A 26,708-nucleotide genomic window follows, 5' to 3' on the forward strand; every position below is an offset into this window, starting at 1 on the left:
GTTTCATACAAATTTCATTATTGTTTTTTGTGATTCTGTGAAAAACAGAGTAATTTTCAAAGGGATTGCATTAAGTCTATAGATTGCTTTGAGTAATATGGACATTTAAAAAATATTTTTTCAATCAAAGAACATGTGATATCTTTCTATTTATTTGTGTCTTCTTCAATCAGTATCTTAATAGTTTTCAGTGTATAGGTCTTTGATCTCCTTGGTTTAATTTAAAGTTTTTTTAATTGGTTTGGATAATTTTATTTTTATTTTATTTTATTTTTGTCTTTTTAGGGCCTCACGCACAGCATATGGAAGTTCCTAGGCTAGGGGTCATATTGGAGCTGCAGCTGCTGGCCTGTACCACAGCCACAGCAATGCTGGATCTGAGCCATGTCTGAAACCTAACCCACAGCTTGTGGCAGTACCAGATCCGTAACCCACTGTGTGGGACCAGGGATTGAACCCTTGTCCTCGTGGATACTAGTTGCGTTCGTTACCCCGAGCCACAATGGGAACTCCAGTTTTGATGACTTTAAATGAGATTGCTTTCTTAATTTCTCTTTAAGATAGTTCATTGTTAGTGACAGAAATGCAACTGACTTCTGTATGTTGATTTTATATCCTGCACCTTTACTGAATTCTTAATTAATTCTAACAGTTTCGTGTGTGTGTGTGTGTGTGTGTGTGTGTGTGTGTGTGTGGAGTTTTTCATATATACTATCATGTCTTTTACGAACTGGAAAAAATTTAACTTCTTCCTTTCTGATTTGGTTGCCTTTTATTCTTTTTTCATATCTAATTGCTCTGGCTAGGACTTCGAGTACTCTATTGAGTAGAAGTGGTAAGATTGGACATCTTTGTCTTATTCCTGATCTTGAAGAAAAGTTTTTGACTTTTCATTGTTGAATATGATATTAGCTGTGGGCTTGTCATAATAGCATTTATTACATTGAGATACATTTCTTCTGTAACTGATTTGTTAGAGTTTTTATAATGAAAGAGTATTGAATTTTGTCAAATGCTGTTTCCATACCTATTAAGATTATTATATGATTTTTATTCATTCCATAAATGTGATGTATCATGTTTATTGACTTAGCTATGTTGAACCATTCCTACATCCAGGAATAAATGCTGCATGATTCCTTTATTGTTCTGTTGAATTTGGTTTGCTTTGTTTTGTTGAGGATTTTTGCATCTATATTCGGTAATAATATTAGCTTGTACTTTTTTATTGTGTCCTTATTTGGTTTTGGAATCAGGGTAATACAGGACTTATAAAGGAATTTGGAAGTATGACTTCCTCTTCCATTTCTTGGAAGAAATAGATAAGGATAGGCATTATTATTTTTTTTTTTATGTTTGATAGAATTCACCAGTGAAGCCATCTGGTCCTTGGGCTTTATTTGTTGGGAGATTTTTGATAACTGGTTCAGTCCCTTTACTCTTTCTTGATCTATTCAGATTTTCTATTTCTTCATGCTTCAATCTTGGTAGGTTGTATGTTTCTCAGAATTTACCCATTTCTTCTAGGTTATATAATTTGTTGGATTATAATTGTTTATAGTAGTCTCTTTGATGATCCTTTGTATTTCTGTAGTATCAGTTGTAATATCGCCTCTTTCATTTTTGATTTTGAGTCTTCACTTTCTTTCTTAGCTAGTCTAATTAAAGGTTTGGCAGTTCTGCTTGTCTTTTCAAAAAGCAGCTCTTAGTTTCCTTGATCTTTTCCATTTTTTCCTATTCTCTATTTTATTAATTTGGTTATGACCTTTGCTATTTCCTTCCTTCTGCTAAATTTGGAGGTTTTTCTAGTTCCTTGAGGTATAATATTAGGTTATTTGAGATCTTTCTTGTTTCCTAATGTAGGTGTTTATTACTATAAGCTTCTCTCTTAGAACTGCTTTTGTTGCATCTAAGTTTTGGTATGCTGCATTTCCATTTTCATTACCTCAGTATATTTTAAAATTGCCCTTTTGATTTCCTCTTTGATCCATTAAATGTTTAGGATTCTGTTGTTTAATTTATACACACTTGTGCATTTTCCATCTTTCCTCTTCTTGTTCATTTCTATATTTTTTACCATTATGGTCAGAAAAGATACTTTATATGATTTAGTATTTGTAAACTTATTAGGACTTGTTTTGGATTCATGGATTAATAAGATGGCAGAATAGAAGGACTGGAGCTCAACTTCTCTCCTAAAAACAGCAAAATTCACAACTAAAGACTGAGCACTCGTGACCCAAATGGACTGGAAACCTTAAAAAAGATACCCTACTCCCAGAAGAAAAAGAGGAGGCCACATCAAGAGGTAGGAGGGGTGATTTCATGATATAAACAACCCCATACCTCCTGGGTGGGAAGCTCCACAGACTGGAAACTAACTGGTTCACAGAGACTCACCTACAGGAATGAGAGTTCTGAGCCACACATCAACCTCTCACGTGTGGGGATCTGGCATGGGGAGAAAGAGCCCAGGAGCAGCTGGCATTGAAGGCCAGTGGGGCTTGTACACAGGAGCTCCACGAGACTGGGGGAAATGGAGACCCCCATTCTTAAAAGGTGTACACAGACTTTAACATACACTGGGTCCCAGGGCAAAGCAAAGTCTCCATGGGAATCTGGGTCAAACCTGACCGCAGTTCTTGGATGACATCCTGGGAAAATGGGGGTTAACAAGGCTTGTTGTGAGGGAAAGACATTGAAAGCAAAGCTCTTGGGAATATTCAGCAGTGTGCCTTTCTCTGGAGGTGGCCATTTTGGGAAAATCTGGCCCCACCCATCAGTCAGCTGCTGAGAAGCCCTAGGGCAAACAACAACCTAGGTGGGATCACAGCCCTGCCCCTCAGTAAACAGGCTACCTAAAGACCCCTCAGGCACACAGCTGCCTCTAATCCCATCCAGAGACTAAGCCCTACCCACCAGAGGGATTAGAATCAGCTCCACCTACCAGGGGGCAGGCATCAGCCCCTCCCATCAGGAAGCCTACAGCAAGCCCCCCCATACCAACTTCAGCCACAGGGGGGCAGATGCCAGAAGTAAGAGAGGCTACAATTCTATTATCTGTAAAAAGGTCAACACACCAAAAACCTATAAAAATGAAAAGACAGAGAACTATAACTCAGATGAAGGAAAAAGGAAAAACCCCAGAAAATCAGCTAAGTGATGAGGAGATTCTCAGCCTCCAGGAAAAAGACTTTAGACTGTCGATGCTGAAGATGATGCAAGACATTGGAAATAAACTGGAGGCAAAGATGGATAACTTACAGGAAACACTAACCAAAGAGATACAAGATATCAAACTTAAGTGAGAAGAGATGCAAAATACAATAACTGAAATAAAAAATTCACTAGAAGCAGCTAACAGCAGAATACAGGAGGCAGAAGAACGAATAAGTGAGGTGGAGGACAGATTAGTGGAAATTACGGATGCAGAACAGAAAAGAGAAAAAAGATTGAAAACAAATGAAGAGAGTCTCAAAGAACTCTGGGACAACGTGAAACACACCAACATCCAGAAGGAGAAGAGAGAGAGAAGGAGAGAGAAAAAATATTCCAAGAGATAATAGCTGAAAACTTCCCTAACATGGGGAGGGAATCACTTACTCAAATCCAGGAAGCACAATGAGTACCATATAAAATAAACCCAAGGAGGAACACCCTGAGGCACATATTAATCAAACTGACCAAAAATAAAGACAAAGAGAAAATCTTGAAAGCAGCTAGAGAAAAGAAACAAATAACACACAAGGGAACTCCAATAAGGTTATTGGCAGATTTTTCAATAGAAACTCTGCAGGCCAGAAGGTAATGGCATGATATACTTAATGCGATGAAAGGAAAAAACCTCCAACCAAGATTACTCTACCCAGCAAGGCTCTCATTCAGATTTGAAGGAGAAATCAAAACCTTCACAGATAAGCAAAAGCTGAGGGAATTCATCAACACTAAACCAGCCTTACAACAAATACTAAAGGAACTTCTCTAGCCAGAAAAGAACAAGAGAAGAAGGAAAGAAAATAAGAGCAGCAAAACAAATCCAAAGTGATTAATAAAATGGCAATAAGAACATACATATCAATAATTACCTTAAGTGTGAATGGACTAAACTCCCCAACCAAAAGACATAGACTGGCTGAATGGATACAAAAACAAGACCCATATATATGCTGTCTTCAAGAGACCCACTTCAATTCTAGGGACACATACAAATTGAAAGTGAGAGGATGGAAGAAAATATTTCATGCAAACGGGAATCAAAAGAAAGCTGGAGTGGCAATACTCATATCAGACAAATAGACTTTAAAATGAAGAATATTTTCAGGGACAAAGAAGGACATTACATAACGATCAAAGGATCAACCCAAGAAGATGATATAAAATTTTTAAATATCTATGCACCCAACACAGGTTCACCACCATATATAAGGCAACAGCTAACAACCTTAAAAGGAGAAATTAACAATAACACAATAATAGTGGAGGACATTAACACCCCACTTACAGCAATGGACAGATCAACCAGACAGAAAATCAATAAGGAAACACAGGCCCTGAATGATGCATTAAACCGGATGGACTTAATAGATATTTATAGGACATTTCATCCAAAAGCAACAGAATACACATTCTTCTCAAGTGCACATGGAACATTCTCTAAGATTGATCATATCCTGGTATACCAATCCAACCTCAGTAACTTTAAGAAAATTGAAATCATATCAAACATCTTTTCCAACCACAACGGTATGCGACTGGAAATTAATAAGAAAAAAACTGCAAGAAACACAAACACGTGGAGACTCAACAACATGCTACTAAACAACCAATGGATCACTGAAGAAATCAAAGAGGATATTAAAAAATACCTAGAAGCAAATGACAATGAAGATACGATACTCCAAAACCTATGGGATGCAGCAAAAGCCGTTCTAAGAGGAAAGTTTATAGCACTACAGGCCCACCTCAGGAAACAAGAAAAAGCTCAAATAAACAAGCTAACGTTACATCAAAAGCAGCTAGAGAGAAGAACAGACAAGACCTAAAGTTAGTAGAAGGAAAGAAATTATAAAGATCAGAGCAGAAATCAATGAAATAGAAACAAAGAAAACCATAGAAAAGATCAATGAAACTAAAAGCTGGTTCTTTGAAAAGATCAACAAAATTGATAAACCCCTAGCCAGACTTATCAAGAAAAAAAGAGAGAGGACTCAAATCAGTACAATTAGAAATGAAAAAGGAGAAGTAACAACAGACATCACAGAAATACAAAGGATCATAAGAGACTACTATATGTAACTATATGCCAATAAAATAGAAAACCTACAAGTAATGGACAAATTCTTTGAAAAATACAATCTTCCAAGACTAATCCAAGAAGAAATAGAAAAGATGAATGGACCAATCATAAGTACTGAAATTGAAACCGTGATTAAAAAACTTCCAACAAACAAAAGTCCAGGACCAGATGGCTTCACAGGCGAATTCTATCAAACATTTAGAGAAGAGTTAAAACCTCTCCTTCTGAAACTATTTCAAAAAATTGCAGAGGAAGGGATACTCCCAAACTCATTCTATGAGGCCACCATCACCCTGGTACAAAAACCAGATAAAGATTCCACAAAAAAAGAAAACTATAGGCCAATTTCACTGATGAACATCGATGCAAAAATCCTCAACAAAATACTAGCAAACCGCATCTGACAATACATTAAAAGGATTGTACATCATGATCAAGTGGGATTTATCCCAGGGATGCAAGGGTTCTTCAATATCCACAAATCCATCAGTGTGATACACCACATTAACAAACTGAAGTAAAAAAAAAACATATGATCCTCGCAATATATGCAGAAAAAGCCTTTGACAAAATCCAACACCCATTTCTGATAAAAACCCTTCAGAAAGTGGGCATAACGGGAACCTACCTCAACATGATAAAGGCCGTATATGACAAACCCACAGCGAACATCATTCTCCATGGTGAAGAGCTGAAAGACTTCCCGCTGAGATCAGGAACAAGACAAGGCTGTCCGCTCTTGCCACTCCTCTTCAATATAGTTCTGGAAGTCCTAGCCACAGCAAACAGAGAAGTAAAAGAAACAAAGGAATCCAAATTGGAAAGGAAGAAGTAAAACTATCCCTATTTGCAGATGACATGATACTATACCTAGAGAATCCTAAAGACTCTACCAGAAAACTGTTAGAGCTCATCCACGAATTTGGCAAAGTCGCAAGATACAAAATCAATACACAGAAATCGATGGCATTTCTATACACTAACAATGAAATAGCAGAAAAAGAGATTAGGGAAGCAATCACACTTACCATCGCATCCAAAAGAATAAAATACCTAGGAGTAAACCTACCTAAAGAGACAAAAGACCTGTACTCTGAAAACTACAAGCCACTGATGAAAGAAATCAAAGATGACACAAATAGATGGAAAGATATACCATGCTCATGGATTGGAAGAGTTAATATTCTCAAAATGACTATACTACCTAAGGCAATCCAAAGATTCAATGCAATCTCTATCAAATTACCAAGGACATTTTTCACAGAACTCAAACAAAATAGTTTAAAGTTTGTTTGGAAGCACAAAAGTCCCAGAATAGCCAAAGACATCCTGAAAAAGAAATATAGAGCTAGAGGAATCAGGCTCCCAGACTTCAGACTATACTACAAAGCAACAATTGTCAAAACTGCATGGTACTGGCACAAAGACAGAAATATAGATCAGTGGAGCAGGATAGAAAGCCCAGAATTAAACCCATGCACCTACAGCCAAATAACCTATGACAAAGGAGGCAAGACTATACGATGGAGAAAGGACAGCTTGTTCAGTAAGTGGTGCTGGGAAAACTGGACAGCCAAATGGAAAAGAATGAAATTAGAACACTCCCTAACACCATACACAAAAATAAACTCCAAATGGATTCAAGACCTAGATATAAGACCAGACACTATCAAACTCCTAGAGGAAAACATAGGCCAAACACTCATAAATGACAGCAACATCTTCTCAGATCCACCTTTCATCATAGTATTGACAACAAAAACAAAAATAAACAAATGGGACCTAATCAAACTTCAAAGTTTCTGCACAGCAAAGGAAACCCTAAACAACACAAAAAGACAACCCACAGAATGGGAGAAAATATTTGCAAGTGAATCGACTGACAAGGGATCAATCTCCAAAATTTATAAACAACTTCTGCAGCTCCATACCAAAAAAAACAAGCCTATCCAAAAATGGGCAGAAGATCTAAACAGACAATTCTCCAAAGAAGACATGCAGATGGCTGAGAAACACATGAAAAGATGTTCAACATCACTCATCATTAGAGAAATGCAAATCACAACCACGATGAGGTACCACCTTACACCAGCTAGAATGGCCATCATCCAAAAGTCTACAAACAATAAGTGCTGGTGAGGGTGTGGAGAAAAAGGAACCCTAGTAGTTGTTGGTGGGATTGTAGATTGGTGCAACCACTGTGGAAAGCAGTATGGAGATGCCTCATAAAACTAAACATAGAACTACCATTTGATCCAGCAATCCCACTCCTGGGCATCTACCCAGAGAAAACCACGACTCGCAAAGACACATGTACTCCAATGTTCATTGCAGCCTATTTTCAATAGCCAAAACATGGAAACAACCTAAATGTCCATTGACAGAGGAGGTGATCGAGAAGAGGTGGTACATATACACAATGGAATATTAGTCAGCCATTAAAAGGAATGAAATACCAGCATTTTTAGCAACATGGATGGACCTAGAAACTATCATGCTAAGTGAAGTCAGCCATACAATGAGACATCAATATCAAATGCTTTCACTGACATGTGGAATCTGAAAAAAGGACAGACTAAACTTCTTTGCAGAACAGATGCTGACTCACAGACATTGAAAAACTTATGGCCTCCTGAGGAGACAGTTTGGGGGGTGGGGGGATGTGCTTGGGCTGTGGGATGGAAATCCTGTGAAATCAGATTGTTATGATCATTATACAACTACAGATGTGATAAACAAACAAAAAAAAGACTTTTTTTGCACCCTAACATATGATCTGATCTGGATCCATAGGCATTTGAGAAGAATATGTATTTTGTTGCTATTGAACGATGTCTGTTAGGTTCATTTCATATAATGTATGGTTCAAGTATATGAATTCCTTATCATTTTCTCTCTGAGAGTTCCTGTCATGGCTCAGTGGTTAACGAATCCGACTAGAAACCATGAGTTTGCTGGTTCGATCCCTTTCCTTGCTCAGTGGGTTAAGGATCCGATGTTGCCGTGAGCTGTGGTGTAGGTTGCAGACATGTCTCAGATCCCGCGTTGCTGTGGCTCTGGCATAGGCCGGCAGCTACAGCTCAGATTGGACCCCTAGCTTGGGAACCTCCATATGCCGTGTGTGCGGCCCTAGAAAAGAGCAAAAAAAAATAATAATAGTAATAATAATTTTCTCTCTGTATGATCTGTTCCTTGCTGAAAGAAGGGTAAATAATTCCCTACTATTATTGCATTGCTGTTTATTTTTCCATTTAGATCTGTTAATATTCACTTAATAGTTAAGTATGTTGATGTTAGGTATATATTTTACAATTGTTACAGCCTTTTGATGAATTGACTTCTTTATCATTAAACAGTAACCTTTTTTATCTTCCTACAGTTTTTGACTAAGTGTGTTTTGTCTAAGCATAGCTACCCATGCTCTCTTTTGGTTTCCATTTGCATGGTATATATATTTTTTCGAGCTCTTCACTTTGACTTAATGTGTGTGCTTAAAACTAAATTGAGTCTTTCTTATGCAGCGTATAGTTGGGTATTGGTTTTGATCTATCCAGCCATTTCACATCTTTTGGTTGGAGAACTTAATCCATTTGTACTTAAAGTAATTATTGATGTATGAGGATTTACTATTACCATCTTTTGTTTTCTGGCTGTTTTGTAGTTTCTTTGTGTCTTTCTTCCTTTCTTGGTCTCTTCCTTTGTGATATGCTTTGAATCCTTTCTTCTTATCTTTTGTACACCTGCTATAGGTTTTTACTTTGTGGTTATGAGACTTGCATAAAACATGTTATAGCTGTAACAGTCTATTTTAAGTTTATAACAACTTAACTTCCATCATATGTAAAAACTCAACCATTTTACTTCCTCCCTGCCACAAACATTTAGTGTCCTTTATTTCACAATTTATGTGTTTTAATATTGTGTATCCATTAGTAAGTTAGTATAGCTATGGCTGTTTTTCATACTTTGTCTTTTAACCTTTATATTACAGTTAAGTGATTTATATACCATTATTACAGAATTAGAGTGTTCTGAATTTGACTATATACTTCCCTTTATCAGTGAGTTTTATATTTTCATGATTTTAAGTTACTAATTAGTTTCCTTTCATTTCGTCGTCAAGAAGTTCCTTTAGCATTTCTTGTAAGGCATATGTAATAATGAACTCCCTCAGCTTTTGTTTGGGAAATTCTTTATCTGTTCCTCACTTCTGAAGGACAGTTTTAATATGGGTAATATATTCTTGGTTGGCAGATTTGTTTGTTTGTTTTACTTTCAGCACTTTGGTTATATTATCTCCCTCTTGAGCTGCAAAGTTTCTACTGAAAAATCTGCTGATAGCCCTTTGCAGGCTCCCTCATGTAGGAGGAAATTTTTTCTCAGGATAGTTATATAAATCTCTACAGACTAACACATGAAAGAAAACAGAAACTGGTGTGGTATATTTCCTCCCACTGCTATTTCTTTACCCAATTTACTTATCCACTTGCTGAATCACCTACCTAGCCTTCAGGGTCAACTCCATAGAAATTTGTTTTAATAACACATTGTAAATTGTGCATATTGGATCAGTTTCCACGTGAAGGGAAAAAGTTGAAGTTCTATTGGCAATTAAGAAAAGCTGTTTTTGATCCTCAGATTGAACAACTTTGGTTGTTTCCTCTGTCCTGTTACCTACTTTGAATTGTATACTATCTTCTGTCAGGCCTGGTTATTAGATGTTGGGCTATTATGTGTTCTCATTTATGCCTTTGATAGCCAGTAATTATTTAGGTTTTTTTTTTTTTTTTTTTTTTTTTTTTTTTTTTTTTTTTGTCCTTTTAGGCCACACCCACAGTATATGGAGGTTCCCAGGCTAGGGGTCTAATCAGAGCTGTTGCTGCCGGCCTATGCCACAGCCACAGCAATGCCAGATCTGAGCTGTGTCTGCAGCCTACAAGACAGCTCACAGCAACGCTGGATCCTTAACCCACTGAGCGAGACCAGGGGTCAAACCCACAACCTCATGGTTCCTAGTCAGATTCATTTCCTCTGCCCCAGGATGGGAACTCCAATTCTTCAATATTAATTAATTTTATAAGTAAACGTTAAGCTCTAAATATCAGGTGAAATAAGATACTAAACAGCTATTGTCTTCAAAGAGTTCACTCTCCAGAGGGGGAAGTAGGCATAAAGTGAACTGAAATGTAATGTGTAAGTGTCATAAGACAAGTGTGATCACAGAGCAAGTATTACCCCACCTTTGAGATATATGTGCCTGTGTTTACCACTTCTAAAATGTGTGTGTTGGGGCTCACAGTTGATACTCATTTTATAAGTTTGCTGGGTTGTTTTAACTGTGTTTAGTTAATGTTTTCAGGGAAAGACATTGTTTCACTTTCATTTTATCCCAAACAGCGCATTAATGAGCTATTTTGTTAAGAGTAGTAGCAGCATTTTTTGAGGACTTGTTAGATGCAGGATGCCAAACTCTAAGTTGAGTGCATGTAGAGTGATAAAGCACAGTCCTCCTTTGAAAAGGTGAAGTCTTCTTGGGGAAATAACATTTAGAGAGAAAGTAAGTACAACACTTGGCAACTTAAATTTCTTCTGGCAGTATAGTTTTTACTGCACTGTCATATTTATTCTTAGTGTTAACCCTATAAGGCAAGTTATTGTAAGCACTCACTTTATGGATAAGAAAATTTACTGGCTTCCCACAATCATACAATGAATGTGTGGCAGCCACAGCTCTCCAGGTCACCTGACTTTAATCTATAGCCCTTCCTGTCTTGACATAATAAGAACCGAGTAGTTCATGTAGAAATCAGAGAACAGGGCCTCGCAAAACCTGTCTGGACACCAAAGAGTATTTCTAGGATCTGGTGCACAGCGAAAAAGTGGAGTGTGGGCTAGGCCAAGACCAAAGGCTGAGCAAAGAGCAGAAAACTAAATGTCTGGGTTGAGAAAAGCCCAAGAAGCAGAATCTGAAGGGAAATCTGAGGTGAGAGCTGGCAGGGATTTTGTGAAGACAAGGCAGGAGGGCTGGGGATTTGTGAGGGCAGCTGTCAGCCCAGCCAATTACAACTACATCGCCCCTTTTGAAGACTGAGTCCCTCCCCTGCTGGTCTTAAAGGTGAATAGCATCCTGAACCTCAGTTTTAACAGAGATGGAAAGATGTCAAGATGTTTATTTTTATTTTGCATGGATCACACTGTCGTATGTTATGGTTGATGTAGGCTTGGCCATAATTTCATATGTTTTATTTCTAAGGTATATATTTTAGAACCTACCTTTTTGAACTCTATACTTTGATGAAATGCCACATTTCAAGTGGTCAGTAGCCACAGGTGACTAGTTGCTCCCTGTATTGTACAGAATGGTAAATGTGGGTTCTTTTTTCAAAGAGATATTTTGAAGTAGTAATGCACATGTAAAAATACTCAAAGTGTTCAGACAGTAAAAAATGAAAAGTGAAAGTTTGTTTCACTGCCTCCCTCTCAACCACTGTCCTTCCTCCAAAGGTATCTGCTATTAAACCTTTCTCTTGTACTCTTCTGGGGAAAGAAAAGCATGTCGTATCAATATTTTTCAGATATATACCTTTTTTTTTACATTACACAGTTGATTATACTAGGTATGCTGTTTTATTTTATATCTAAAATTTATTAAAAATCTCTCTTAGAGATCTTGATATAATAATATATTTAGCTCTAACTCCCAGTTTCGCCTTGTTTCCAGGGTTTTTTTTTCACCCATCCAAACAGTGCTATTGTTAACTTAAAAAAATTACACAGTCTGAAAGTTGAGAGTTAAATTGGGGTGAAATTAGGACCTAAGCCTGAGACTCAGCATCTCAGGTAGCCCTGAGAAACTGCTCCGAGGAGGTGAGGGGGGAAGCTAGGATATAAGAGTTTTTGGAACAAAGGGAAAGTAATAGGAACAAAAGATTTACAGAAAACCAGATTTATAGAAAAAGATTTACAGAAAACCAGTTTCTTTGGGAAGAAGTGAAGGTCTGGACTTACTGTAATCACTCCTTTGATATGCACCTCAGCTGTGGGCCAGTCTTCTTTGTTTCTTGCCTGAGTTCCCTCAGGGCTCACAGGCCCACCCTTGGTAGTGGCTGTTCTCACAGATGACCACCACAACTTTTTTGTCCACTTAACTACAGCCCAGGAGCTCTGAAGTACTGCCCCAAAGAGGGAAGGGGGAAATATCAAGGTATGTCATGGAAGTGAAGGGGGAAGTGCAGGCAGCCATGCACACATATTACACACATATTACAGAAGCTTGCTGCTGGTCTCATGAAGGTTACTACTCATCACAGACCTCAGTCATCATTGAAGGATTTTAGTGTTTTTGTAGATATGAGGAGATGCAAGAATTGGGTTCATAAAATCTTTTGCTAAAAATATGTAAGAAGAAGACCCAGTCTTCCAGTTTTCCAAGAGCACAAGGTGCCTCTCCTGGTCTCCACCCTGAGCTCTGCTCAGGGGGTGCTGTGGGTCTGCAGCTTCAGTGGCTCATGTTTTACTCCATGTAGAGGCTGATGACAAGTGCCAAACTTCAGTTCACACTATGATATATATGGTTTGTCGAAAAGATTCCTAGCAGTGCAATTGCTGGATTGAAGAATGAGAACACAGCCTCCTAAGGAGGCCTCCCTGGTGGTCCTCCTTACTGTTTCTAAGCAAGGATGGAATTTAGAATCTGGGGCAAGGGTAGGGCATAAACCACAGGGACTGGACAAAAAGGGAATCATGGATAAAGTAGAAACTCTGGCTGTGAGACAAGATGATAAATATTTGCATCAATAGTCTTAAGGGTGGCCTTTAAGTTTAATCTGTACAGTCCCTTCTGGGAGTTTTAAGAAAAAAAGCTTTAAATGTCAGTGTATTTTATTGTAATCATAAAAATATGTATATATATTTTTTATCACTGCAATTGTGTTCAGTTTTATTATAAAGATATTGCGTATTTATTATACATAGTTTGGAAAAACGCAAGAAAGAATAAAGCAAAAAACAAATTTTAGCCATATTCAGAGAAAGCCAGTGTTAAATATTTTAATTTCTTATTTCTGTATATGCATTAGTTTTTACATATTCAAGATCATATTGTAATATACATGTGTTTATATCCAGACTTCCCTTTATCATCTTGATCTTACTGATTTTATTTTCTTTCTTTCTCTCTCTCCCTCTTTTTCCCTCCCTCTTCTTCCTTTCTTCCTTCCTCTCTTTCTCTCTTTCTTCCTCCCTCCCTCTTCCTTCCTTCCTTTCTTTCTTTTCCTTCCTTCCTTCCTTTCAGGTAATAGAAATCTAACATTGTTTTGGAATGAATTTGGATACCAGAATAATAAGGATACTGAGAGATCTTTAGATTCTGTTCAGTATCAAAGAAGACAAGCCATGGCCATCCCATTCATTATTCAGTGTGGTGAGCATTGAATTCAGTTTCAATTAGCAGACATTTACTGAGTTCCTGACATGCAGGTCCTTGTGTTAAAAAATGGGGCATGAAGAAGACAAAGGTGGGTAAGACAGGGTTACTTTCAAGGAGGTTAGGATCTAGATGAAAGGTTAAGATGAGCATGACATTACTTGTGATAGAGGTTAAAATAATGTAAATGATGTAAAAGAATCATCAAGTTCTTTGATTAAGGGTCGAAAGAAAAAAAGAATGGGGAAGTTGAAGTTAGGTTTCATGACAGAGATAACCTTTGCCATGGTCTTTAAAGTAGGCTTTTGAAAGGCAGAGATATAACTGGAAATGTATGTTAATATCAGACGTATACTTCAGCTAATGTTTTTGTGGTAAATGATAGAAACAGTCATTTTTATATTTTAATACTTAAAACTCTAATTATGTTAAATAATAGTAGACAGTAATTGACTCCTGAGTGAGTAAGTGATGAATAAATAATAGAAGACAGAACTATTGGATTGAGTAAACATGTTAAACAACCTTGAATGTTAGGATAAGAAGTTTTTACTTTAATAAGCAATTGGGAGTTTTTAAAAAGGAGAACAATATATTGTGTCTCTACTGTCTGCAGAAAATCTGCTGTCCAGTAGGAAAGACAGTCAAGCAAACAGAAAAGTACACTGTAGTGTGTGTGAAATGTTGTAGTTATTTGCATAGGGCTAAGTGAACACCTCCCCAACCTTGAGCCTGCGGTGGTCCAGAGAGGACTTGACTAGTTAGATGTCACTGGTAGTAAGGTTGCTCTGAAAGTCAGTGCAGGATGATTTGGAGGAGGGTTAGAGCAAAGGTTAAGGTCGGGCCTCTGATAAAACTACTGGCATAATTCAGGATCCAGGTGAGAAATCATAAATGTCTAAATAAAAGCATGACGGTGAGATTTAAGACAAACACACAGGGCAAACACTTAGAAATTTATGACCATAAGAAACAAACTATTGGATGATAATATTAATGGCTAAAAATGACTATGTTTTAGATATATGCAAGGTACTGCCAGAATCCAATCTCCAGTATCTGAGAGCTGTGTGAAATTGGGCAAGTTCCTTAATTTCTTGAAGCTTTAGTGTTCTTATTTATAAAATGAGGTTAGTATTTATAGCTACATAATATAGTTTTGTGAAAATACAATTAATTAACACATGTAAAGTTTAAGTGCTTAGGAGGATAGTGCATTAGGGTTCTCCAGGGAAAGAGAACGAGTAGGATAGATGGATTTATTGGATGAATAGATGGATAGATATAGATAGATAGATACATAGATATTTATTAATTACAGGGTTTTGTCTCAAGTGATAAGGAGGCTAACAAGTCCCAAGATCTGTAGTTAGCAAAGTGGAGACCCAGGAGAGCCATTGGTTTGATTCCAGTTTGAGTCTGAAGTCCCAAGAATAAGGAAACTCACTGATGTAATTCCAGTCTAAATGTTGACAGGCTCCATGCCCAGGAAGAGCTGATGTTTTCGTTCTAGTCTGAAGGCAGGAAAAAAACTGATGTCCCAGTTTAAGACAGTCAAAAAGAAGTCACTTGCAAGAGGGTTAGCCTTTTCTGTTCTATTCAGGCCTTCAACTGACGTGTTGAAGCCCACTCATATTAGGGAAGATAATCTGCTTTACTCATCTACCAACTGAAATGTTAATCTCATCCAAAATACCCTCACAGATGGCACTCAGAATAATGGTTACCCAAATATCCAGGCACCCCCTGGCCCATTCAGATTGATCCATAAAACTAACCATCATGTTTAATGTCTAGCAATGTTAGTAACTTTTATCATGTTTATTATGTCACTTCTCCGGAATCCTTTTACATAAGTACTAATAAGGTACTCTTTTTACAGATGATGGTACTGAAACACAGAGAAGTAATTTTTCCAAGATCATAGAGGGGGTCATTGTGGAACTATTCAGATTCTTAAGCACTGTGCAAACTCTCTCCACCTTAGACAGAGAAGTATTTACCTAAGAACCATTCGCAGTGTGTCTGGAGGGAATTCAGGGTTAAAGTGAGGTGTAACCTGGAGAGAGTCAAGTGCCTTGGTCCTACAAGAGAGGAAGGGACAAAGAAGTCAGGAATTGTAGACAGGAGAGTGAGATAAGAGCTGTGTGTGAGGAGTAGAGGGAGGGGGAGAACAGAACAGGGAACTGTGTAAATGATAGAGATTGATTTTTCTTGTTAGGTTAGTCATATGGTTGGAGATGGACAGTGCTATTGTCAGTAGATACATCATAGGTCAGAAAAAAAAAGAGCCAGGTTACTAGAAGTCTTCATGTGGTTTAAGAAGAGGTGAAGAGGGACCTGTTAAGGTTCTTTTCTAGCAGAAACCAACAGAAAGAACTTAAGCAATAATAATGAACTTAAGCAATAAATCAACAATAATGATTTATTGATGGTGTCCTTGGGTAGCTCATAGAATCCTAAACTAGTTGTGCCATCAAATATAATGCTATATGACTACGGATTCACTTGTTTTTGGACCAGAAGATACCTCATCCTTTTGGTATATGCAACCTGACATCTTGCTATGATAGATTCACTTCTGACTATAGTCTTTCTTGTATATAATTTTGTTTTGGTGATTTTAGATCTTTGCCTTAAATGGAGAATCTTGCCTCCGTCTACTGATTATGAGGAAAAAGAATGTTTTGACATCTGGATTTGTGCTAATAACCCTAACCTCTTGGAAAACAGGTAGTTTTTGATAGTTATCTAAAATTCTTTATTCATTTTTAATTCCTAAAATATTTATGTTTGAAACTGGAAAGTGTCAGCTATAGATAAATTTTAGCTTAGTACCTTTATATTTTCTAACTCTTTCTAGCCCCTTGCCACCTTTGGAAAGATATTTTGTTACTGTTCTTTTACATCAAGTTAAAAGAGACCTGGGTGTAACTTTTTGTAAATGTTGGGTGTGCAGCTCTGTGTTTCCATGGCAGGAGACCTTGCCCCTGAGTTCTGCCTTCCCGTTCATTTTCACGCAATATGCAATCTTCTTGTGAAGGAGTCTTATCTAGAGGGTGTCTCCAGAGGCACTAAACTGTTGGATCATGTGATTTTTCAGTTTAACCCGTATATTGATTTTATTGCTTTGTGCTCTTAGAAGAAGTTCATACTAAAACAGGAAAAAGACTGATTAAATATTAATGAATGTCAATGTTATTACAAGCCCTTTTTGACTTATATTCTTTTCCTTGGCGGGGGGGACTTAATACTCCCATTTAGCAAAGGCACCCCTGAGTCATGCATTGCATTTCTGTGGAGTTTTTTCTAAGTACTTTAGCCTGGATAAGTGGATCAGTATTGCTAATACAGACATTAGTGTAATAACTCTTGTTTGATTTTTTTTTTTTTTGGCATGTGGAAGTTTCTGGGCCAAGAATTGAACCTGTGTGACAGCAGTTACCAGAGCTACAGCAGTGACAATGCTGGATCCTTAACCCTCTGAGCCACCAGGGAACTTCTTGTTTGAATATTTTCATCTAGTCCTGAAAAAAAAAAAATAGAGCAATTGAAAAAAATAAAATAGAAGTTCCCTTTGTGGCGCAGTGGAAACAAATCCACCTAGCATCGATGAGGATACAGGTTCAATCCCTGGCCCCACTCAGTGGGACAAGGATCTGGCATTACCATGAGCTATGGTGTAGGTTGCAGGTGTGGCTTGGATCGCATATTGCTGTGGCTGTGGCATATGCTGGTAGCTCTAGCTCCGATTTGACCCCTAGCCTGGGAACGTCCATATCCTTCTGCTGTGACCCTAAAAAGTAAAAAAATAAAAATAAGTAAAAAAGAAGAAAACATCCAGAAACTGCCACTAAAACCCTTTCCACCTGGGTTAATCATATTTAGAGATTAATGAAAAGTGTCACAGGTGACAGAGGCTCTTAGGTTTCAAAGACCCAGGGGGTTTCTCAGTCCCCTTTCTTGGTTTGCAGTAGAACTTGTTTTTTTCTTTCCCCCCAAATAACATTTATTTCTGACCCCAAGTACATAAAACAGATAAAAACAGAACTGTCCTAATTGAATTGGAGGCTGAGAATCTGGGGGCCAGATGTATCCACTTTTCATTTCTATCCCCTGCTCACTGCAGAAAGCCTAGTGTTTCAGGGAACATGAGTAGTTCTAGTCTTTTTAATTTTAGAGAAGTGGAAATTAAAGCCCAGAAGGGGGGATATGAAGCCTGTTCATGAAGCCACCGGACCAGGCCTCCTGATTCTGGTCCTAAGTTGGAACTTAAATATCTCCTAAGTAGGAAGAAAGTAGTGGCTCAGTTTCAATATTAAGAATAGTCTGATATATAGTGTCTTCGTTGTCATTATTTTCACCCAAGTGTTGATTAAGATAAGTATTTTTTTTAATTTGTATATGAAAAGACCTGTGTGCTTGAAAATGTAAATAAAATTAGTACAGCCCACAATTGTCAGAAAAAGGTTAATAATATTGATCACCTTTTTTTTTTTTTTTTTTTTTTGGCCGCAAGCGCAGCATATGGAGGTTCTCAGGCTAGGGGTCTAATCGGAGCTACAGTTGCCACCCTACGCCACAGCCACAGCAATGCTAGATCTGAGAGATGCATCTGCAACCTACACCACAGCTCACAGCAACACTGGATCCTTAACCCACTGAGCGAGGACAGGGATGGAACCCGCAACCTCATGGTTCCTGGTTGGATTTGTTTCTCCTGTGCCATGATGGGAACTCCAATATTGATCACTTTCTGTGAATTCAGAACTTTCATACAGCAGAGGATAGTGTTTAGAGTTTGGATTCTGGGGCCAGACTGCCTGGGTTTGACTCCTGGCTCCATTAGCTGTAAAACTTTGGGTAAATGATACAATGATACAGCCTCTCTTTAACTCATCTTCCCATCACCTGGAATGGAGTGTAATCATAGTACCTTTTGCACCTTTTCTAGGTCTGGCTGATCCCTTTATAAGGACAATTTAAGGCCCTGGGCACTGGGGGCCCCTTGGTAACAAGCCATGAGAATTTAAGCCCCTCTCACAGTTGTAACCTATGACTTCGTACCCCATCTTGGGCCTCGTTCAACCCACAAAACTGAAAACCCATCCTCTGTAGCTTCCTTTATCTCCAACTTACCATTGTCCTTGAATTGGCACACTTTCTCCCTCTTGTCCTTGAAAGAGTGGTGATGCCATCACAGAGCACTGTAAAATTAGTTTCAAAGCTGTATTAATTCTCTTTTGCACATCAAAACACCACCACTTATGATGACAGGCAAATAAATTTGCTATGTTGACAGAAAACCAATGGACCTTAAAAGCCTGAAATGCCAGAAATCTTCTTATATTTATAATTTCTTAAATCCTTGATTCTTTAAATATACTGACATAATTTTGACCATCTGTATTTCATTTCTACTGAGAAGATTAGGACAAAAAAAAATGTGCTTAAAAAGTGATAGTGAGAGATTTAGAAATGGGAGCTGTAGAGAAAAACTCCTGATTACAAGGGTGGTTACTTGAGAGTTGACACTTCCTTTATGGGAGATTATTAACAGCAATATAGATGAAAATTCCCAGGGGAAGAAAAGGAACTGATCTGATGACCTTGCTCAGTCCTCTGATTCAGTACGTTTGAATGGGTCGTGCATACTTTGAGAATATGCCATTAAGTAGCAAAACCCTGATGTATATGTGCCGTTGGAATTAGGATCACTTACAGTAAGTGTGTTAGCATGATAAGAAGTATAGTTATTTATTAAGCAATATTTGATGAGTGGAAATACAGATAATGGGGTAAAAAGTGGCATTATCTGGATTTACAGAAATTGCAGTTTATTGTCAACAGTTAATTGCCAGTTACCAGCACAGTTAATGCCAGTGAACAACATTTGAATGAACAGTGTCTGTGTAACCAGAACTGGGGCAGGAAACATAATAATAGCTCTCTCTTGCATAGCAATTACACCTTATGACATTTCATCTTTATAATAACCATATGAGCTTTCTCCATTTCTCAGAGGAGAAAACAGTGAGGCTGAGGGAGGTCCATGACTTGTCCAGGATTCCTCTCTTTACCTGAAACTTGAAGCCAAGCACTTTGATGTAAAACCTGTACTCTTTCCACCTTACCACACTGCCCACTCTCTAAGGGAGCCTTATTTCAGGAAGCCTAATTCCAGACAAATAATTTATGGTAACAGAACACACCGTTTTATGAACAGTAGTATTCAGAATTAGTGAGCTGGGCACGGTAAAATGGAGCTATTCCTTTTCAGACCACATAAGCCTCTTTTTGTTTTCCACTTTAAGCACAGAGGGAGGCTGCACATTTTTGTCACAATATCCAAGAAATAGATGTCAGTATGCTTCCATTATATTCATCCTATGCATTATCTGAATTGAAAATGGGGATCACCAGCAGGGTAAAAATGATGCCTATCATTTGACTGAACCTAAAAGTCTGAATTTTGAAGAGGATGTTAAGCAAATATCTGTGGTTTACATTGTATATTAAAATTTAATTTGTTTCCAAAAATATTTGAAGACAATTGAATGGATTGCGGTTTAATAAAATACTGGAGGTTTCTTTTTTTCTAAATAAAAACTTAATGTTGCTACAAGGTTGTTTTCTCAAATGAAACAGAAACCTGCATAGGTACCACCGCCCAGATGTCTTCAGATGAACATTGCAGGTGGTGGCCCCTGATTTGTTTATCTACCACCTTTCTTTGAAAATAACAATCAAAGCAAATACCATATGTAGGTGGAATTAAGTGTTTTTTCACAGTAGTTCTTGAATTTGATTGTAGTCCTCACTCTTCTCTGTTGGTGGGGCAAGAAAAATATATGCTGCAGCTTTGAAAAACAGAGAAATACTGTGGGTGTGATATGCTTCACTTTCCCTGCACTGTTTCAGATGGTAGAAGACTCTCTAATAACCTCCTCCTCCCTCTTCTAGCTTCACACCCATTTATTTTATAGTGCACACCTCCCCCTCTTTTCAGTGCTACCAATAATAGGAAAACTCTTGTGTAAAGCAGGCTCTGAATATTGACCTCTGCATTTTGTTCTGCTTCTACCCAACCCCAGCCATGCCCTGAATTGAGGCCATGTCCAGTGGGACTGCAACTTCTTGTCTCTGTCAAGCCTCCATATTAAAGTGAATAATATGATATCTCAATGTTTCTTTCTTTTTTAATCAATGTATAGTTGGTTTACACTGTTTCTTCAGTTTCTGTTGTACAGCAAAGTGACCCAGTCATACAGTTTCCTGCTGCACAGTTGGACCCCGTTGCCCATCCATTCCAAATGTAACAGTTTGCATCCCCCAACCCCAAACTCCCTGTCCATCCTACTCGCTCCCTGCAACCACAAGTCTGCTCTCCACAGCCACAATTTGTCTCTGTTTTGTAGATAGGATCATCTTTTCTGTATTTTAGATTCCATATATAAATGATATCATATGGTATTTGTCTTTCTTTTTCTGATTTATTTCACTTAGTATGAGAGTCTCTAATTGTATCCATATTGCTACAAATGGCGTTATTTTGTCCTTTTATGGCTGAGTAGTATTCCATTGTATATGTGTACCACATCTTCTTAATCCATTCATCTATCAATGAACATTTAGGTTTTTTCCATGTCTTGGCTATTGTGTGAATTTTTAAACAATTTGGCTAACTCAGCTCCCCAGAACATAGCCATGAAACCAAAAGTAGGAAAAAAAAAAAAAAGCCTCAAACCTTCCCAACCATGTGTCTGAAAAATCATTAGTATTTTTGTGTAATCATAAAGAGAGAAGCCCCATGCGCATCCTGTTTATTGCAATTTACACACAGTTCTGCTTGATCGTGAGATTCATGTATTAACCCATTAGTGATTAGAAGGAGCCATCCTTTGACAAGGCTGGGAAGCAGTGTCCACCAGCAGCAGATGCCCTGAGAGCAGCAGGGAGAGAAGGATGTTGGGATACTGCAGTCAGTCATGGGGCTGCTAGATGAAGAGCTCCACTATGTGGCTCCCTAACCCCCAAGGATCTCTGGGTGCTGCATCCCATCACAGGAGTCACTGGTGGTCTACGTGATGTTGAGCCATCAAATGATCCCTGTGTTTCAGAAGCAGAATTATTTGGTGTTTTTTACAGAGATTTCTATCATTTTTTTCTTTTTTCTTTTTTTTTTGCCGGTGGGGGAAAGTGCTTAGTAGTCATGAGGTAAGCTTCAATTATTTAAGAAAGATTTTTGCAAAAGGCCGCATTTCATAATAATGCAGGATAAATGAAGCATTAGTAAATAATGAATATCCTCCCCTTCTCATAAATATATACTACCCTCCACATTTCCCATAAAGTTCTTTTCAAAGCAAAATGGAGAGTTAAGGTCATGTATTACTTCAGCTGTCAATATAATGCTCTATTTGGGCAGTGCTGCATTTGTGTTTTGGGTATAAGCCAGCAAGTTACTCCTTAATAATTCTTTACAGACAGTAAATAGTTTTATATTTCCTCCTGACGTTATCTTTTGTACTTGTTGATTGTGAAAAGTTGTCATCAGACAGAACATCTACCTTCCATTCCCCTGGGCACTATGAGCACAGTATCACCATCCAAAAATGAGAAAGAGAAGCAACTTCAAGAGTCAGTCCAAAGGTATCAGAATCGACTGGCAGAACAGCATCGACAGGTGAGCTGTTGGTTTCGTGTGTGCAAATTGACTAATGTTGGTTCACCCAGGTAAAATATGTAGCTTCTTTTTTCCATCTTTTTTTGTCGCCTTCTTTTAATTTTGGATCTAAGGACTGTTCTAGGAGTGATCACAAGTGTTCTAGGGGTCCAGAAAGGGAGGAGAATTCTTCAAATGATATATTTTATTTATTTATTTATTTTTTTTGTCTTTTTGCTATTTCTTGGGCCGCCCCTGCAGCATATGGAGGTTCCCAGGCTAGGGGTCGAATTGGAGCTGTAGCCACCAGCCTACGCCAGAGCCACAGCAACGCGGGATCCGAGCCGCGTCTGCAACCTACACCACAGCTCACGGCAACGCCGGATCGTTAACCCACTGAGCAAGGGCAGGGATCGAACCCGCAACCTCATGGTTCTTAGTCGGATTCGTTAACCACTGCGCCACAACGGGAACTCCAAATGATATATTTTATATGTAATGTCTAAGTCCATCTACACAGCAGTGTGTGTGAGAAGAGGGGAGTATATTTCCACTCTAGGATGTGCATTCAGCCTCATAGTGGTCAGCCAGCATGTTGAAGGTCACAGGTTAGAGATTGGGACACAGTTCTGAATTACTCTAAAGATTAAGCTCTTTTTATTTCATTAGGCTTCTTCTCTGAGGGTGGATTTTTGAGATAAATAATAGTTCTTTTAAAAAATCTTAGGCTATTAATATGTGAACTCAAAGTCACATTTAATTGTTAAGAAAATTCAATAAGTAAAACATTGCCATCCATAAATGTAGGTAACCATGACAATTGGAAGGGAAAGAAAAAGTGGCATGTAGAATTATTGTTTTAATCTCTTAACTAATAAAGTAACTACATCCCTTGTTTACTTTATAGATGTAGCACCCAGATTTATCACTTTTTAATTGTGTAGCCTGTCAAATTCCTCAATTGGAAATTGAAGAGGTCAGCGGTATATGTCCAAATGTGTTTATTCCTGTGTACGTGTCAGGAAATAAAATGCTCATTTGAATAAAAAATTCCCTTCCTGAGTTGGAGTTAAGATACTCAGGCCTACCACCTGATTATCAGATGTATTCCTGAGTTCTTAGAAGATAAATTTTCTTTTCTACACCAGCTTGAACTTTGTACCTCTCCCACCTTACCAGGGATCTTCCCTGCTAGTCAGCTAGCACCTGGGAACACAGCCGACAAAACCTGACCCTCCCTTTTAGCCTGGAGTCTCAGAGTTTCTTTGGGGAAGATACTGAGAGTCATTTGAAAAGATATTGTTCTAAGCATTCTGCAACCTGCAAAGTGGCTCACCTTTTTACAATTCTTGGAGCTTCTAGTTGTGGGTTTAATAACAGGTCAGAAGTAAAGATATCGCCACCTGAGGCTAGTTTCGTGAAGAATTAGGTGAAGTCAGATCTCTTCAATGTGGAATATCTTAATTTGTTGTGTTTCTTATTTTGTCTACCACTCCTTGTAGCTTTGTGAAGGTATTTAGCACATCCTGAATTGATTTTATCTTTATTGCAGTCTCTGGATTTTTTTTTTCCCCTATAGAGATCAGAATTGAACTTTGAGTAATAACAGTGCCAATCATGGAGTCTTAATTACTTTTTTTGTTTGTTTAGGATTAGATGTTTTATTAATCATTGAGATGGAGATTTTGATGGAGGCAGATGGAGTAACAAATTTGAGCCATCCATTCTACCTATTTCTTTCTTCCTGGGTAGTTGATTTGTGTGTGTGTGTGTGTGTGTGTGTGTATCTTTTTTGGGGCTGCACCCTCAGCATATGGAAGTTCCCAGGCTAGGGTGCAGTCGGAGCTGTATATGCTATCCTTCGCCACAGCCCCAGCAATGAAGGATCCGAGCTGCATCTGCGACCTACACCACAGCTCATGGGAAAACTGGATCCGTAACCCAGTGAGTGAGGCCTGGGATTGAACTTGCATCCTTATGGATACTAGTTGGGTTCATTACCACTGAGCCACAATGGGAACTCCAGTAGTTGATTTTTTTTTTGTAAAAATTTGAGCTGGGTTTATAGATGCAGTGTGTTTCAGATATAAACAAAGTAGTTTAGCATTATTTAAATAGAAACCTACTTCTACCAGGACATCAGACTCCTCCCCATTCCCTTTTGGGGAAATAGTTCTCGCTTCCTTCACACCCTTCCAGCACTGAGTGTTCTTAACTGATCCTTTGTTTGTGGTAGTGAAGGATAAGTTTGGTTAGGGTTCACCCAACCATGGACAACTGGTTAATTTTGAGGTGGCCATTGAGCACATGCTCATCCTTGGGTCTGACCCATACCAGGTATGATGGAGAATACAGAGAAACTCTAATACCAGAGCATAAGCCCCATGACTGCGAGGATTGTCTTGATTTTTTTCACTGTGACTCTCTATTATCAAAAACATTGCCTGGCATGTAGGACATACTCAATAGGTAGTTGTTGAGTCAATAAATAAAATATGCCCTCAGACAATATACAGTCTCTTTGTGGACCATGTCTAAGGGCTATTTAAAAATTAGCAACCATTGTAAGACAGTACTAGTTCAATACTTCTCTGATCATAGCTGAAACTAAATTGAAGTTATTGCAAGGAGGTAATGAGGGCAACTTCATTTAAAAAATTTTGGGAGTTCCCATCGTGGCTCAGTGGAAATGAATCTGACTAGTATCCTTGAGGACTCAGGTTCAATCCCTTGCTCAGTGGGTTAAGGAGCTGGCAGTGCTGTGAGCTGTGGTGTAGGTTGCAGACACTGCTTAGATCTGGCATTGCTGTGGCATGGGCTAGCAGCTATAGCTCCAATTCGACTCCTAACCTGGGAACCGCCATATGCAGTGGGTGCATCCTTAAAAAAGACAAAAAAAAAGTTTCATAGAAGAAGCATCACTTAGCTATCAAGAAGTCCATTTAGGGTAAATAGATGGAAAGAATAGCACATTCCAGGTGAGAAGAACATTATAAATGAAGACTTGGAGATGAGCACGGGCTTGTTTTTTCATGGAACCAATCTTTTAAATTGTATGCTAAACATATGATTTTAAAAATAAAATTCAGCATTTGTGTGACATATCTATCTTTTAAAAACTGTGTAACTCATAAAACATGGTAATTACTGATTAGAAGACTTCTGAAAGGTGATCTCAATTCCCTTTTCACAAAAATAATTCTCAAATATTCAAAAACTATTTTGATGATATCTGCCTGATGCCAGAAAAGACTCAAAATCATCCACTGTTCAGTGAGAATATAATTCTTGACTGCCTTTTGGAAGAGGTGCTGTTAGACTATGATGCAGGCAAGGGTGGGAAAGCCAAAACAACAGGGCATTGGTGCCATTCAGGTTCAGTGCAGACATGATTCTGGTGTAGGGTAGACACCACTAGAAAATCCAGCAATAGCTGGTGTATTACCATAGTTCCACTATGCCTATTGGTGGTGCCTATTCTCTCAGTATCAGGAAGTTATGACCTGCATGCCATGAAATTATGGTTTGCCCACCTCCTCTTCTTCCTGCCTGCCTCCCACTACCAGTGTTTACCTGTCTATTGATTACACCTGGGGAGCAAATATAAAAATGACTTAAATATGCACACCCCGTTTTCTTACTCTCTTGCATTTCAGCTTTAATGGCAGAAGGCATCCTGATCTGATAAATGAAGAGTTGACTTGGTAAATCAAAGACTTTTCTCCATCTTGGATTCTTTGATTCTGGGTTTTGTGTCACTTACGCCCAAAGAGATGGAATAATGGTAGCAAATGTAGGATTATGGTACTAGTATCAGAAAGCAGTGGCAGCCTCTTTGCCACATCTCATGCAGCCTATTAGTTTGTAGGGCAATGAGGTCTAAATTCTAGGTGTCCCGCCTATGGGATGACCCAGTCAGAGAACACTCACAGTGGGCAGAAAGCTGTTCTGGTAGAAGACGTACCCCAATGATTAGACCTTGTCCTCCAGGGGAAAATGAAATAGCTGAGAACAAAGCTATTCTTTCCACAGGTTAGTGTCATATTTTAATCCCACAGCATTACAACTAGTTTTATCGATTATAACAGTGGAAGGAAAGTGAATTTCAGAGGAGTTCAGTAATTTGAATCAAGTCACACATCTTTAAATGGTGAATTGGACTATGTTTCCTTTTTGCCTAATTCCAGCACCAGTCTATTCAGTCTCATACAATAAGTACTGACAAAAATATATGAGAACATTTACAAAGGCAACAGCTGATATAATGCAAATCGTATTTGTTAAGGGAAACGTGTAAGTTCACTAAACCCAAGAGGAGGGCT

At 38.3% G+C, this 26,708-nt stretch overlaps 1 protein-coding gene across 1 annotated transcript in view; it reads left to right on the plus strand.

Moving 5' to 3' along the window:
* The window catches only part of MORC1 (MORC family CW-type zinc finger 1), a 173,867-nt gene that overhangs the window by 79,671 nt on the left and 67,488 nt on the right, over window positions 1-26,708 (plus strand). Inside the window, 3 exon segments of the mRNA XM_021070415.1 lie at window positions 13,590-13,718; window positions 16,349-16,454; window positions 22,269-22,407. Coding sequence (XP_020926074.1) covers window positions 13,590-13,718; window positions 16,349-16,454; window positions 22,269-22,407 — 374 coding nt within the window.

Source organism: Sus scrofa, chromosome 13, assembly GCF_000003025.6.
Source record: "Sus scrofa isolate TJ Tabasco breed Duroc chromosome 13, Sscrofa11.1, whole genome shotgun sequence".
Taxonomy (NCBI): domain Eukaryota; kingdom Metazoa; phylum Chordata; class Mammalia; order Artiodactyla; family Suidae; genus Sus; species Sus scrofa.